At 35.5% G+C, this 16,520-nt stretch overlaps 1 protein-coding gene across 8 annotated transcripts in view; it reads right to left on the reverse strand.

The window, feature by feature from the left end:
• Positions 1-16,520, reverse strand: part of ANKRD26 (ankyrin repeat domain 26) — a 105,221-nt gene that overhangs the window by 19,981 nt on the left and 68,720 nt on the right. For all 8 annotated transcript variants that reach the window (XM_075997623.1, XM_075997618.1, XM_075997621.1 and 5 more), the window contains 5 exons: positions 15,207-15,359; positions 10,667-10,737; positions 10,240-10,333; positions 4,945-5,057; positions 3,256-3,385 (listed from right to left, as the gene is read on the reverse strand). In XM_075997623.1, the coding sequence (XP_075853738.1) occupies positions 3,256-3,385; positions 4,945-5,057; positions 10,240-10,333; positions 10,667-10,737; positions 15,207-15,359 (561 nt within the window). The remainder of the gene's footprint in view (positions 1-3,255; positions 3,386-4,944; positions 5,058-10,239; positions 10,334-10,666; positions 10,738-15,206; positions 15,360-16,520) is intronic.

Consider the following 16,520-nt stretch of genomic DNA (forward strand, 5'->3'; position numbering starts at 1 on the left):
CAAGCAAGGAGAGACTGGGGCCCCATTCTCACTCTTCTGAAACAAAACAATGCCCAGCCTAGAATCTTATTCCCTGCAAAACTAAGCTTCATATATGAAGGAGAAATAAAGACATTCTCAGACAAGCAAAGTCTCAGAGAATTCACCAAGACAAGACCAGCCATACAAGAAGTACTCAAAACAGTGCTACGCACGGAACAACATAATAAAAACTCACGAATATAAAAACAACCAAAACCCAAAGATTAAAGGCCAGATAATACAATGGCTCAAGAGAGAAATCAAAGCAATAACATCCAACCCAACAGGATGAACAGTAATCTACCTTACCTATCAGTTCTCTCAATAAATGTGAATGGCTTAACCTCTCCACTCAAGAGACATAGGCTGGCTGAATGGATAAGAAAATACAGGCCAAGTCTATGCTGTCTTCAGGAAACACATCTAACCTGCAAGGATGCATATAGACTAAAAGTAAAAGGGTAGAGATCAGTATTCCAGGCAAGTGAAAGCCAAAAGAAGGCTGGCGTGGCAGTTCTAATTTTAGACAATTTAGTTTTTAAACCAACAAAAGTAGTGAAAGACAAAGAGGGTCATTATATAATGGTGAAGGGCACACTTCAACAAGAAGAGATAACAATTTTAAATACATATGCACCCAACTTAGGTGCACCCAGTTTCATAAAGCAAACCTTACTGGATCTAAGCAAAAGGATTAATAGCAACTCCATAATCACTGGAGATTTCAACACCCTACTGACGGCACAATACAGATTCTCCAAACAGAAAATTCATAAAGAAATAATGGACTTAAACAAAACCCTGGAACAACTGGGTCTGACTGACATCTACAGGACATTCTACCCAAAATCCACTGAATATACGTTCTTCTCATCAGCTCACGGGACATTCTCTAAGATTGACCATATCCTAGAGATTTACACAAAGTAAATCTCAAGAAATTTAAAAAAATAGAAATCATACCATGTACCTTCTCAGATCTCAGTGGAATAAAAGTAGAAATCAACCCTAACAGAAATTCACATTTCTACACAAAAACGTGGAAATTAAACAACCTCCTACTAAATGATTACTTCATAAATGAAGAAATCAAGATGGAAATAAAAAATTCTATACTCCTACACTGCTGGTGGGACTTCAAATTAGCTCAACCTCTGTGGAAAGCAATATGGAGATACCTTAAAGCGATACAAGTGAATCTACCATTTGATCTAGCAATCCCATTGCTGGGCATCTACCCAAAAGATCCAATGACACTCTACAAAAAAGACACCCACATTCAAATGTTTATAGCAGCACAATTCATAATTGCAAGGCTGTGGAAACAGCCCAAGTGCCCATCAATCCAAGAATGGATTAATAAAAGGTGGTATATGTATACCATGGAGTACTATTCAGCTCTAAGAAACAATGGTGATATAGCACATCTTATATTTTCCTGGTTAGAGCTGGGACCCATACTATTAAGTTTCCCAAGAATGGAAAAACAAGCACCACATATACTCACCAGCAAATTGGTATTAACTGAGCAGCACCTAAGTGGTCACATAGGTACTGCAGTAATAGGGTATTGGGCAGGGGGGAGGGGGGTGGGTATATACATATATAACGAGTGAGATGTGCACCATCTGTGAGATGGTCATGCTGGAGACTCAGACTTGTGGGGGGAGAGGGGGAAATGGGCATTTATTGACACCTTAAAATCTGTATCCCCATAATATGCTGAAATAAAAAATAAATAAATAAATAAAGTGCTGAGAAAACTGCATAAGCATGTGCAGAAGAATGAAACTAAATCCCTATCTACCAACATATTCAAAAATCAAACTCTAAATGGATTAAAGACTTAAACATAAGACCTAAAACTATAAAACTACTAGAAGAAAACACAGGGGAAATGCTTCAGGACATTGTTCTAGGCAAAGATTTAATAGCTAAGTCTTCAAAGGCACAGGCAAAAAACCAAAAATAGACAAATGGGACTATATTAAACTAAAAACCTCTGCACAGCAATCAATACAGTAAAGAGACAAGCTGTAGAATGGGAGAAAATATTTGCAAACTATTCATATGACAAGGGACTAATATCCAGAATACACAAGGAACTCAACAACAAGAAATAATTTGATACAAAAGTGGGCAAATGGCCTGAATATACATTTCTCCAAAATACATATACAAACAGCCAATAAGCACATGAAAAGATGCTTAAAGTCATTAATCATTAGGAAAATGCAAATCAAAACCACAATGAGGTACCACTTCATACCACTAGGATGGAATCTTTTTCAATCAAAAAGATGGAGAATAAGTGTTGGCAAGGATGCAGAGAAATCAGAACCCTCATACAACGCTGATGGGAATGTAAAATGATGCAGCTGCTTTAGAAAACAGAATGGCAGCTCCTCATAAGGTTATACATAGAGTTATCATATGACCTAGTTTTCCACTCATAAGTACACACCTAAGAGAAATGAAAACATATGCAGACACAAAAACTTATACATGAAAGTTCATACCAGCATTGTTAATACTAGCCACAAAGTGGGAAAAACTCAAAGGTCCATCAGCTGACGAGCAGATAGATAAAATGTCCATATCCATACAATGGAATATTACTTAGCAATAAGAAGAAATTAAGCACTGATATACATGCTACAACACAGATGAACCTCGAAAACATTATGCTAAGTGAAAGAACCTAGTCACAAAAGATATGATGATTCGATCAATCTGAATGTCCAGAGTAGGCAAATTGGTGGTTCTCTAGGGCTGAGTCAGGAAGGAAAAACTGGTGGATGACAATTATGGAATGTGTAGTTTGTTTTTAGGGTGATGAAAATGTTCTAAAATTGACTGTGGTTATGACTGCATATTCCAGTGAATATACTACAAGCCACTGAATTGTATACTTTAAATGCATGAATTGCATGGTATGTTAATTAAATCTCAATAAAGCTATTGCCAAAAGAACTGATTTGGTACTAGAGATTTTGGATCATGTGATGGTGTACTACCATTAGATCATTGGCCAGGCTTCAAGACATAAGAGAATCAACAGTATCCCCTTTTTATAGAAAAATGATGCAGTAAAAAAGCTATCCTTTCCATTAGAATCAAGTCCATAAAATGAAAAGAAAAACCTTTATTTTACCGCTCAAAACAATGAGAGATTTATGTTTTCCAAAATTAAGTGATTTTTTTGGAGGGGTTCCAAAATTGATTAAAAATTACCTTGTGTTTTAGCTTATTAATCTGGATATCCGTTTCAAATTGACTGGTTTTTAAGTCTCCATAGACACTAAACTGTCCATTTTCATATTCATTTAACTTCTTTCTCGTCATTTTTAAAAGGTTCTTCAATCTGCAGGAATGTACAGAATAAGTAAGTCAAAATTTTTAAGATTAAATATTTAATAATTGTTTAAACAGATATCATGTTCTGGCATATAAAAGAAACAAATCTATAAATTATGATCCTCTTTCATTTGCTTCAACCTAACATTGTTTGAAAACATTCTAACATTATAATCTTAGGTAAATAACATGAAGAAAATTTTTATGACATATATAGCAGATAAAGAGTTGATATTGTAACCATACAGTTTTTATAATTTATATCCATTTTAGTATGTTAATATAAAACATTAACCTATTATTAAATATCAGCTATAACCCAGAGATCAGTATACAAGCTAAAGAGAGCATACGTATATACAAACATTTTAAAAAGACCCAAAAATACATTTTGATATCTGTTGACCACAGTCCCTAAGAAGAAAAGAAATACATGTGAAAAACATCAAGATCATTGGAAGTAGAAGAAGAGACAGGAAAGACAACATCGTTTAAGTCTGAGTTGAGGGAGAAAAGAATATAGGTAGAGACTTAAAGGAAATAAATAAGGAGATAAAGTGCTAAAACTTGAAGACTTTTAAGAAGAGATCTAGAGATCTTTGCTAGTATCCTGTTAACAAAGCGAAAGGGATGCAAAACCATGTAAACAAAGACGACAAGAGACAAATACTGATTAGAATCAGAGAACAAATTTAAGTACTCAGCAAATAAACAGAAAAGCAGAGGGGGGAGGACGGGATGGGTAAAGTGGCTTCTAACATGTACAATACATACTATCTGTGTTATGGACACACTTACAACTTTGACTCAAACTGTACAAAAGCAATTCATGTAACCAAAATATTTGTACCACCATAATATTCTGAAATGAAAAAAAAAAAAAAGCAGCCATAATAGGGGCTTCAAAGACACTGGGAAACATTCCATTTTCTAAATCTGGGTGGTAGAAAGACAAGTGTTCCTTCTATTTTTCCCTCTTTAAGTCATACATGTATTTTTATATGTATGAGAGATATATGCATAATATTTTAAAACAAACAGAAGTTTAACAACATGTATACCTCACATATACATGGGACATACACACAGAAAAGAAATAAATTTCCATGATATATTTTATAATTTTAAAAACAGACAGAAAGAACATGTAATTAAATCAAGACAATTTTTGATGTTGTTAAAGAATGACACACATATTTAGATATTAAAAGATTTTAATGCTGAAAGGAAGGACACTACCAAAATAAGGAAAGATAACCATAAAACTATTAAAATAGCGCCAGAAAGAAAAACTCAAAGTAGATAATAAAAAGAGTACAGTTGGCATTATATGCAAAAGGCATTGCCATTATTGTTTTCAAAAAATCATTAAAGAGTAAGTGTATTATTTTGGCCACTGGAAAAGAGTTTCAGATTGTGTTTTAAGTTCTTGAAATAAATTTTTAAATGGAATAATTTATTTATAAAAATGGAGATATAGAATTAATTTTCATTTAGGTTTTAATAAAGTAAAATTATAGTTAAATGAATTAATAGATGAGATGATCTGAAATAGTAAAATCTTACCCGGATAATTCTTTTTCTAATTCATCATTTTTCTTCATTTCTTGATCCAAGTTATATTCCAGAGATTGTTTTAACTCTGTAAGTTTCTTTAAGTCTTCCTTTTCATCCTCACACTTTGAAAAAAAAATTTTTTTTAATTATGTTTAAAATCTAGAGATACTTTTCTTTCTTAAATATATTATTTCTCATCAGTTCATGAGTAATATGTGTTTGGACAGATTTATAAAATGCAATTTATAAACCTGATGCCAATAAAGACAGATTTCCAATCAAAAACACTTCTTAAAACTGCTGAAAATGATTCATACTCTCATCATTATTTTTTCTGGAATTTAAACTCCCAAAATTTATTTTTAAAAGTAGTGGTTTTTATACATAAAATGCTAAGTGTTAATAAAAATTTTTTAGAAGATTAGTTATGTTTACATGTTAATTTTCAAAGATGCCCTAGTAACATCATCAGTAATAGTTTAAGATATTCCAGAATTTGTTATATCTTCCTAAGACAATTTCTGGATAACTCCCACATGGTCCCCATTATATTTTTGATTGTCACCTGACTTGAGGATGAGCTAAATACCCTCATTCTCTGTAAACATTCTTCCATGGGATTCAATTTTTCTTGTCTTAATAACTATTTCTCTTGAAATAAAGTTTAAGTCTTCTCTATAACAAACAAAAACACAACTTTTGCCTAATTCTTGTGGCTTTTCTGTCATCCTGCTTCTCCCCTTTCATTGGATCCCAAAATTCTTTAATAATGGTCTTATCCAGAGATCTAATTTTTCATCACTTGTCATCGCTTCATTTGTGTTCTTTTATACTAAAATCTGATTTTTAATCCCATAATTCCAATAAAAAAAAACTCTGAGGACCTTCAGGGCCACCCTGTTCTTTAGTCCTTCATGTGCTTTACCTCTCAGCACCAACTGCCAGCACTAACCACACCCACCCTCTGCTCCCCTGACCACAATGCATTTCTAAATGCAGCATCCCTGATGTTGAGTCCTGTCCCTCACTATTCTTCTTTTTAAATTCTCTCAGAGCTCCTTAAAGCTCGGGACTTCAACCCAGATTCCCTAACCTACCTTTCCAGCCCCAAGCTCTTTACTGCCGGCTCCTCCTTCCAGTTCGCTACTCACTGATAATAAACTCAACCATACACCTGTCAACCATTCCTGGTATATACAGCTACTAGTCTACATTTGATGTTGATTCCTATCAATGTTATTTTGAAAAGTTGTGTTATTTTCTAATCCTGGGGGGGTACCCCGACTCTTAGGATGTGGACCAGCATACTTTGTCTTTTTTTAAATAATGAATGAGGGTCAGATTATCAATTGTTTGCCTTTGCTTTCTTGTGAATAATTTCCTTGTCCACAGTCTTATTGTAAAATTTCCTTCAGATGCACACTCAACTATATCACTTGGAGACTTTTGTCAACTAGAGTTCTCTTATCTTCCCAATCCAGATTCTTCACCACAAAATTGTGTCCTTCAAATATCTTAACCCAGGCAATCTCTGGCTTAAGAATTCATGAGATGAGAACCTCTGGAAGAAGTTAAGGGGTATTGACTGAGTTGGCTGAAAGCTGTTTCTTCTCTTTTCTTTTTTTGAGACAGATTCTCACTTTGTTGCCCAGGCTAGAGTGAGTGTCGTGGCATTAGCATAGCTCACAGCAACCTCAAATTCCTGGGCTCAAGCAATCCTCCTGCCTCAGCCTCCTGAGTAGCTGGGACTACAGGCATGCACCATGCCCAGCTAATTTTTTCTACATATTTTTAGTTGGCCAATTAATTTCTTTCTATTTTTAGTAGAGACAGGGTCTCACTCTTGCTCAGGCTGGTTTTGAACTCCTGACCTTGAGTGATCCTCCTGCCTCGGCCTCCCAGAGTGCTAGGATTACAGGTGTGAGCCACCACATCCGGCCAGAAAGCTGTTTCTTATGAAAAATTTGATTCACAGGGTGGACTTCAAAGTGGCTAACAATTCTAAGCCACATTCCTAACTCATTTCTATGGGAATTTATTAATACAAATTTTCTAATTTTAATACCTTAATATATTCATGTCTGACATACATGTAAGCAAACATATTCTGGCACTGTCATTCACAGAAGACTACTTATCAATATATTGTCATGTCCCTTGTATGAAAAGAATTCTAATAAAATGGTAATAATTTATATGAAGCCTAGAAAAAAAAACTTTTCAATGTTTCCTTGGCCACAAAGGCCAGTCAACAACAATGTTGTAGTTCCCCCATAGGTGTATGTATACAGAATTGACTTAAAGAAACTAGTTGGTAGGAGCATTTACCTCCGTGCTCCAATTTAGTATTCACAATGCAATCTTCTGATCTTCACTCCTACAAAGGAAAGCATGAATGACAGGGAAATCCTGTTCTGCTTGGTAAACAGTGATATAGTTTTCACCATACATCAAAAAATTGGTATCCTAGAATACACATCAATCTTTTCTGAGATTGGACTGTGAAGTCTTTGAAAGGCTGATGAACACAGGTGAATGGAAAAAAACTAGTTTTTGAATCTGCAATGCTAAGAGAACTACATTAACTCTATAATGTCCTGCAGAAGCGACCATTTCTACTTTTTCACTGGCATCTCTTTTCATTTTTAAAATTCAGAGAGAGAAAAACATTCCTTTTGGGGAGGAAAATGCTTGTAATAAAACGACCTAGTACTCATTCTTGATGGGGAATACAAATTACAATCTTAAAAGCAATTCATTGTCAAAATCTCACTGAAGGATTTAGATTATAAGAAAAACTCACAATTCTAGATCAAATCATTATTCAAATTTCTTCCCAGAATTTTATAAGGTATTAGAAATATGAGCAGGGACTCAAGCAGCTGTGCACCAGTGTCCACACCAGCATTATCCACAATAGCCAAAAGTTGGAAATGACCCAAATGTCTATCTATGGATGAAGGGATAAACAAAATATGGTATACATAAACTACTAGGCCTGGCTCAGTGGCTCATTCCTGTAATCCCAGCACTTTGTGAGGCTGAGGCAGGAGGACCATTTGAGACCGTAAGTTAGAGACCAGCCTGGGCAACATACTGAGATCTGCCTCTATAAAAAATGTTAAAAATTATCCAGGCTTGGTGGCACAGGCCTATACCCCTAGCTACTCAGGAGGATGAAGCAGGAGAATGGCTTCAGCCCAGGATTTTTTTTTTTCTTCCTGAGACAGAGTCTCACTTTGTTGACCGGGCTAGAGTGCCGTGGCATCAGCCTAGCTCATAGCAACCTCAAACTCCTGGGCTCAAGCAATCCTTCTGTCTTAACCTCCCAAGTAGCTGGGACTACAGGCATGAGCCACCATGCCCAGCTAATTTTTTCTATATATTTTTAGTTGGCCAATTAATTTCTTTCTATTTTTCGTAGAGACAGGGTCTCGCTCTTGCTCAGGCTGGTTTCGAACTCTTAACCTTGAGCGATCTGCCTGCCTCGGCCTCTCAGAGTGCTAGGATTACAGGCGTGAGCCACTGGGTCTGGCCCAGCCCAGGATTTTGAAACTGCAGTGAGCTATGATCATGTCATTGCACTCCAGCCTGGGGAACAGAGTAATAACCTGTCTCTAAAAACAATAAATAAATACTGTTTTTAGAGTATCATAATCTTTTTTTATTAAAATTTTGCCACCAAAATCATTAATTTCATGAATTCACTCAACTTCTATAAAATCAAGAAGACTTGCACTATAAGTAGCAAGTACTATCAACATGAAGGCAATAAATATTTTTGTCAATGAGACTTTTTATATTTTCCAAAATATTCTTTTTTTATTTTTTTGAGACAGAGTCTCACTTTGTTGCCCAGGCTAGAGTGAGTGCCATGGCGTCAGCCTAGCTCACAGCAACCTCGAACTCCTGGGCTCAAGCAATCCTCCTGCCTCAGCCTCCCAAGTAGCTGGGACTACAGGCATGCGCCACCATGCCCGGCTAATTTTTTCTATATATATTAGTTGGCCAATTAATTTCTTTCTATTTATAGTAGAGATGGGGTCTCACTCTTGCTCAGGCTGGTTTCGAACTCCTGACCTTGAGCGATCCGCCCACCTCGGCCTCCCAGAGTGCTAGGATTACAGGCATGAGCCACTGCGCCCGGCCCAAAATATTCTTATATATAAAGAGATCCCAACTTATGATGGCCTGACTTACAATTTTTTGGCTTTACAATGGTGTGAAATCATTGTAACTTTGACACACTTAAAATGGCTCAACTTAAAAAATTGTTTGACTTTACAATCGTTTGAAACCATCACAATGTCAATGTATTTTGAATTTTGATTCTTGGTCTTTTCTTAGGCTAGTGAGAAATTGTGAATATGTGGTACATGAGATATACTTTATTATATAAAGTTATTATATGCAATAATATACTATATATTATATAAAGTATTATATATACATACACTTTATTATAAGACAGACTTTGTATTAGATGATCTTACCCAACTATAGGCTAAAGTAGTGTTGTGAGCATGTTTAAGGTAGGCTAGGCTAAGCTATGATGTTTGTATCATATTAAATATTAGGCATATTAAACACATTTTCTTCATATGATATTTTCACCTTATTAATACAGTGGCTTTATTGGGATGTAACCCCATCCTAAATCAAGAAACATGTACACTACAGGTTGAGCATCCCTAATCTGAAACTGTGAAATCCAAAATCTTAAACTTTTTGAGTGCATGCATGATGCCACAAGTAGAAAATTCCACACCTGACCTCATGTGACAGTTCACAGTGAAAACACAGTAAGAACTTTGTTTCATGCATAAAATTATTTCAGAACATTGTATAAAATTACCTTCAGGCTATGTGCATAAGGTATATACAAAACATAAATGAATTTTGTGTTTAGACTTAGTCCCATCCCCAAGATACTTTATTTTATATATATATATATATATATATATATATATATATATATATATATATTCATTCCAGAGCCTACAGATAGGCTATTATATCATATATAATATTCCAGAGCCTACAGATAATTATATAATATATATACTCCAGAGCCTACAGATAGGCTATTATATCATATACAATATTCCAGAGCCTACAGATAATTTTGTATTTTTGAATAAAAAGACATTTGTACATTCCTAAAAAAATACAATATTCCAGAATCCACAAAAATCCACAATCTGAAACACTTTTGGTTGTAAGCATTTTGGATAAGGGATACTCAACCTGTACTACTAGAGAAATAAAATTTTCAGTATGACAGAAATTAAGATATTGACTTACTGAACTTGCACTTAACAAGTTTTTCTGAAGACGCTCAATTTTGTCCGCTTGCTTTTTGATTGTAACTTTTAACTTGCAATTTTCTTTTTCAAGCCTAAAATGTATATTTTAAAAAATTATTCTCACAGATACATTTTTAAAATATCATGTAATTTCGAAACAAACATTTGAATGTATAATTACATAAATTCTTAAGGATTTGAAAAGGACGTAATTTGGCAACTATCATTTTCTAGATCATTTGTAGATAACACAAAATTTAGAGTTAATGTACAAAAACTGTGCATTTCAAAATAATTTAAAGCTGAAATTTTCCCTTGCCTTCACAGAGATGTACTTATTATCATAACTGATACAATTCTCAAACTACACTGCTTATTTGCTTTATAAATACTCAAGTTATTTTGTGTGCTTCTTTCAATTGTACTTTTGCATGTGATCCTGCGTCTTCTCAGCACATCGTACAGCCTCTGCATGTTGATCCCGTGCTTCTTCCAACTAAAACAAAGAATAAAAAAAAAAAACACTTTACTAATAATCAAGTACAAAACTGCTTATCACCTGTTTTAGTAACTAAGTTATATTGGAACACAGTCACACCCTTTCAATCTGTATACTGTTTTGGCTACTTTTGTGCTGTAACTGCAGAATGGAATCGTTGCAATGATCTTACAGCCCACAAAGCCTAAAATAATATATCTGGCCCTTTACTAAAAAGTTTACCAACCTTGCTCTAAGACTAAAACACAACATTATTCTTCTTCTCAAATTATATTTTACCAGATTCTCAAATTTACAAAATTGTTAAAATAGGGGAAGATGGGAAATTACAGTAAGCATGTATATTTTTGAATCCCAAGTACTACCACATCAACCATAATTTTAAATATTTATATATGTGAGTGACCATGGCTATGCCAGTGATTATAAAAGTTAAAATTTGGCCGGGCGCGGTGGCTCACGCCTGTAATCCTAGCTCTTGGGAGGCCGAGGCGGGCGGATTGCTCAAGGTCAGGAGTTCAAAACCAGCCTGAGCAAGAGCGAGACCCCGTCTCTACTATAAATAGAAAGAAATTAATTGGCCAACTGATATATATATAAAAAAATTAGCCGGGCATGGTGGCGCATGCCTGTAGTCCCAGCTACCCAGGAGGCTGAGGCAGAAGGATCGCTCCAGCCCAGGAGTTTGAGGTTGCTGTGAGCTAGGCTGACGCCACGGCACTCACTCTAGCCTGGACAACAAAGCGAGACTCTGTCTCAAAAAAAAATAAATAAATAAAAAAAAATAAAAGTTAAAATTTATATCATGACATACTAGGTGACGACCACGTTTCATGAAATAGTTTGAGCGGCAGAATCTACACAGAAGCCAGAAGACCTGGTTCTGAAACCCAGCTTCACCAGTTCCTAACTGTGTGACCTTGAGCAAATAAACTTTCTGTGTCTCAGTTTGTTCATCTGTAAAATGGAGAGAATAATAGTATCTACTTCACTGGGACGCCGGGAACATTAAACTGGGGGATATATGCCAAGTACTTAGAAGAGTATGTGGCCCATAGTGAGCTACATATAGTATTTGCTATGAGCATTACTATTTTTATATTTTAGGCAGGTGGCATGCCAATGAAAGTGGCCTCCTACAGTTGCATTGAATCATTCTTCATACCACCCAAAATGGCAGCAATGGGCAGCCTGAGGCCCAAATACATCCCCAGTACTTCATAAAACTGTCACTAGTTTCACTAGTCAACAGTACTTTTGTGCACTTATAATCATTTATAGCTGGCTGGGTGCACTCAAGCCTGTAATCCTAGCACTCTGGGAGGCCGAGGCAGGCAGATTGCTTGAGGTCAGGAGTTCAAAACCAGCCTGAGCAAGAGCAAGACCCTGTCTCTACTATAAATAGAAAGAAATTAATTGGCCAACTAATATATATAGAAAAAATTAGCCTGGCATGGTGGTGCATGCCTGTAATCCCAGCTACTCGGGAGCTGAGGCAGCAGGATTGCTTGAGCCCAGGAGTTTGAGGTTGCTGTGAGCTAGGCTGACGCCATGGCACTCACTCTAGCATGGGCATCAAAGCAAGACTCTGTCTCAAAAAAAAAAAAAATTGGCCAACTAAAAACACATAGAAAAAAATTAGCCGGGCATGGTGGCGCGTGCCTGTAGTCCCAGCTACTCGGGAGGCTGAGGCAGAAGGATCGTTTGAGCCCAGGAGTTTGAGGTTGCTGTGAGCTAGGCTGATGCTATGGCACTCTCTAGCCCTAGCAGAGTGAGACTGTCTCAAAAACAAAAGAAAAAAAAAAAATATATATATATATATATATATATATATATATATATATATATATAATTTATAGCTTATTTTCCTCTCTTAAGTGGGCAACAATCACATACTGCAATGCACAGAGCACTTCCTGGACTGAGTAGTACAGAGCTTACGTGACCAGCAGAGACAGGCAAAAGCCAGTGACCTGAAAATATTGTACTCCATTGCTAAATCAAGGTTCCTGAATCAATTCATTTCCAGAAATTGTTTAGATTGGGCTGCTTTAACAAGTACTCTGATAAGTAGGTTAAGGTTATGCGTTACAGCAGATCAGAAAAGACAGGAACTCAGAGCTTTTCAGTTGGTAAAGTGGTATCAATCTATAAATTCCAGTAGGGGCTACATAATGAAGGAAGGTAAATTAAGACTTTTCTTTTCACAGTGAGAAACGGATGAGAATGTGATTAAATAATTCTCCTCTATTAGATTACTTGGCATTAATTTTATATTTAATTGCTTAAAATACATTTAGAATAAAACCTTTACTATGTCAATATCTCAAAGAAGAAATCATTGGTATGATATAAAGTATTTTATTTCATCTTAACAACTCTTAGGCTAAAATATTTTTAATTTATAAAAGGATGAATGACTTCCCTTAGGTGAATTTATAATTATACAAGATTATCTCTCATAAAAAAAATAAAAGCAACATAAAATTAAGGGCCAAATTGTTCTGCACAGACTAGACAATAAGCACTGAAGTGTAAGGTGCAAGAGAGAACAGTCAGAGAGAGCTTTATGAAGGGGAAATTGTGCACCAATCTGAATGAATGAAGCTAGAAGAACAGACACAGAACAGGCAGGAAGGACAGCATGAATAAGACAGAGAGATGATGATATCAGCCCAATTAACTCTGAGGATAAGATCCAATGGCAGGGAAATAAAAATATATGTCCACACAATAACTTGTAAATGAATGTTCACAGCACCATTACTCATAACAGCCAAAAAAGTAGAAACGATCTAGAGGTCCATCAACTGATAAACCTCTAGCTGGTGTAGCCATATGATAAAATATTATTTGACAATAAAAAGAAATGAAGTACTGATACGTGCTACAAGACAAATGAACCCTGAAAACATTATGCTAAGCGAAATGAGCCAATCATAAAGGACTACATATCATATGATTCCATTTATAGGAAATGTCCAGAACAGACAAATCCATGGAAACACACAGTAGTTGGTGGTTGCCTAGGACTGGGGAAGGTGGAGGGACATGAGAGGGATGGAGGGTGTTGGTGACAGCTGAGGGATGCAGGGTTTCTTTCCACGGTGATAAAAATGTTCTGAAATTGCTTGTGGTGATGGTTACAGAACACTGTGAATACATGAACAGGCAGTGAGTTGTATACTTTAAATGGGTGAATGGTATGGTATGTGAACTATATTTCAATAAACTTGTTTTTAAAAGTCCAATGGCAAGATCTAGGTAATTTTAATTTTCCATTCTGTAGGTACATATTAATACTATATGTGACCTGAATATTTCTATGCTTTTACAATATATTTAAAATGAAAGGAAAATGAAGGAAATGCCTTAACTTTTTAAATAGTTTGTAAATTAACCAAAAACATTTGCATTTTAGAAAACAGTATAATAGCCTTCCTGTACAAGTTAATCTGAAATCCATGAAATAAATATATACAGATTCTATATTCATTCACAAAAGTAAAGATAATAAAAAAGACAGGCCGGGCGCAGTGGCTCATGCCTGTAATTCCTAGCTCTCTGGGAGGCCGAGGCGGGCGGATTGCTCGAGGTCAGGAGTTCGAAACCAGCCTTAGCAAGAGCAAGACCCCGTCTCTACTATAAATAGAAAGAAACTAATTGGCCAACTAATATATATAGAAAAAATTAGCTGGGCATGGTGGCGCATGCCTGTAATCCCAGCTACTTGGGAGGCTGAGACAGAAGGATCGCTTGAGCCCAGGAGTTTGAGGTTGCTGTGAGCTAGGCTGACGCCACGGCACTCACTCTAGCCTAGGCAACAAAGCAAGACTCTGTCTCAAAAAAAAAGAAAAAAGACAAATTGATCAACATTTATGTGTACATATGGAAATAACATTCATCGGAGATCAAGCAGGTAGGAGGGGGGAGGAAGGGATGGGTAAATTCGCACCTAATGGGTACAATGCACACTATCTGGGGGATGGGCACACTTATAACTTTGACTCAAAGGGTACAAAAGTAATTTATGTAACCAAAATGTTTGTACCCTTGTAATATTCTGAAATTTAAAAAAAAAAGATAATTTTCTGGAACATTCCATTAAACATGATCCTCTGATCTGTTTAATCTGGCTTGCCTTACCGTGGCAATAGAGAAATCACTAAAAACTACTGTTTAACAAGAAAAAGTCTCTGAGAAATGATACATAATTCTCAACTTTCCTAATGGTAAATATTAATACTATAAGAAAACATGTATGTAATTATAAGAAAAAAATCAGAGTGAAAATGAAAGTTTAAGAAATAAGTGCATTATAAAGATAACAAAATTGTAATAAGATTAACTATAATGAAAATAAAAAAGAAAACCGTAATATCCTGAAACACTTTGTATTATTGAACCAGCTTTAGATTAATTGTTGACATGTTAATCTACATGACATGTTAGGATTTCATACATACTTGACTTCTGATTTGACCTAATTTCTTCTTTAAATCCTGTGTCTCATCTTCTAAATTAAGGCGATAACGGGATGTAACCTCTAGGGAAGCCTCTGACATAGACTGCTTCTTTAGGGTATCAGCCAGTTCTTGTTGTAGTTGTCTCACAACTACCTGATAAGATAATTTTTTGTTACTGATTTTATAAATCACCTTATTATTAAATTATGTCAATAATGTTTAACTCTAACATATATAATTTGAAAAATAACACCATATACATCAGTTCACCTTCTGTGTACACAGTCCTGCTTATTACTGAATTCAGTGAAGGACAACAGAGGGTGTTACCTTCCTGTCAAATTAGTATTCTGCTATTTAGACAACAGATTCAGCCCGATATTCATCCTGTCTCTTGGTGAATCTGCAATGCTTAACAACCTACTGAAGTCTCAAAAAGAAATGAGGATATGGGGGGTGGGGACTGGTGGTGGTAAATTCTGCACTGTGAGATGTTTTCCCTCTTTTTCATTAGAAGCTCAAATCAACCTCAGAGTTCTTCATATATTTAATATTCAACCGCATGCTCAAATCCTTCCAGTAGATTCCAATCTCAGAATAAAAGCAAAATTCTAATGGCCCTAAAGGCCATAGGTAACCTCCTTCCATGCCCTCCTCTTGCCCTCAACTGTTATAATTCTCTCCCCTACTTACTCCATTCCCACTATACAAGAATCCTGACAGCCTCATTAGTCTGAAAATGGACATCCAATGCCAAACTATTAGTAATAAATCACAGATAGCTACAATTATCTTTGTTGTGGACAAAGTTATATACAAATAGTAGTCATTGAGCCTTGAAATAAAAATTATTTGTAAAGATATTCATGGCAAATTATAGATACCAGTGAGAAGATTATATCAAATATGACTTTGCTAAAATTTACCACATGTCCCAAGTTATGATTTAATAAAAGGTAGATTCCTTTAAGGAATTGAGAGGTCTTATAAGAATACATAAATTGAGATTGAAATATTTTTCAGATTTAAGTCAAATTAACATGAAAAAGTAAAATTATACCAACTAAAATATATAAAGCTACTGAAGGAAAAGTATTACAAGATACAGCAATACAATTTAGTTCATCTGGGAAATGTGCAATTAACTGTCAAAGTAACCCACTTAATTGAATCTTAATTTTGAAATGCTCATTTCAGATATGAGCATTTCTGTTTATCAACTTCATCATGGTCCTATGACATGCCAACATAAGGACATTAAAAGTGTTATTTCAGGCCAGGGATGGTGGCTCACACCTGTAGTCCTAGCACTCT

The sequence above is a fragment of the Microcebus murinus genome, chromosome 25 (genome assembly GCF_040939455.1).
Source record: "Microcebus murinus isolate Inina chromosome 25, M.murinus_Inina_mat1.0, whole genome shotgun sequence".
Lineage (NCBI taxonomy): Eukaryota > Metazoa > Chordata > Mammalia > Primates > Cheirogaleidae > Microcebus > Microcebus murinus.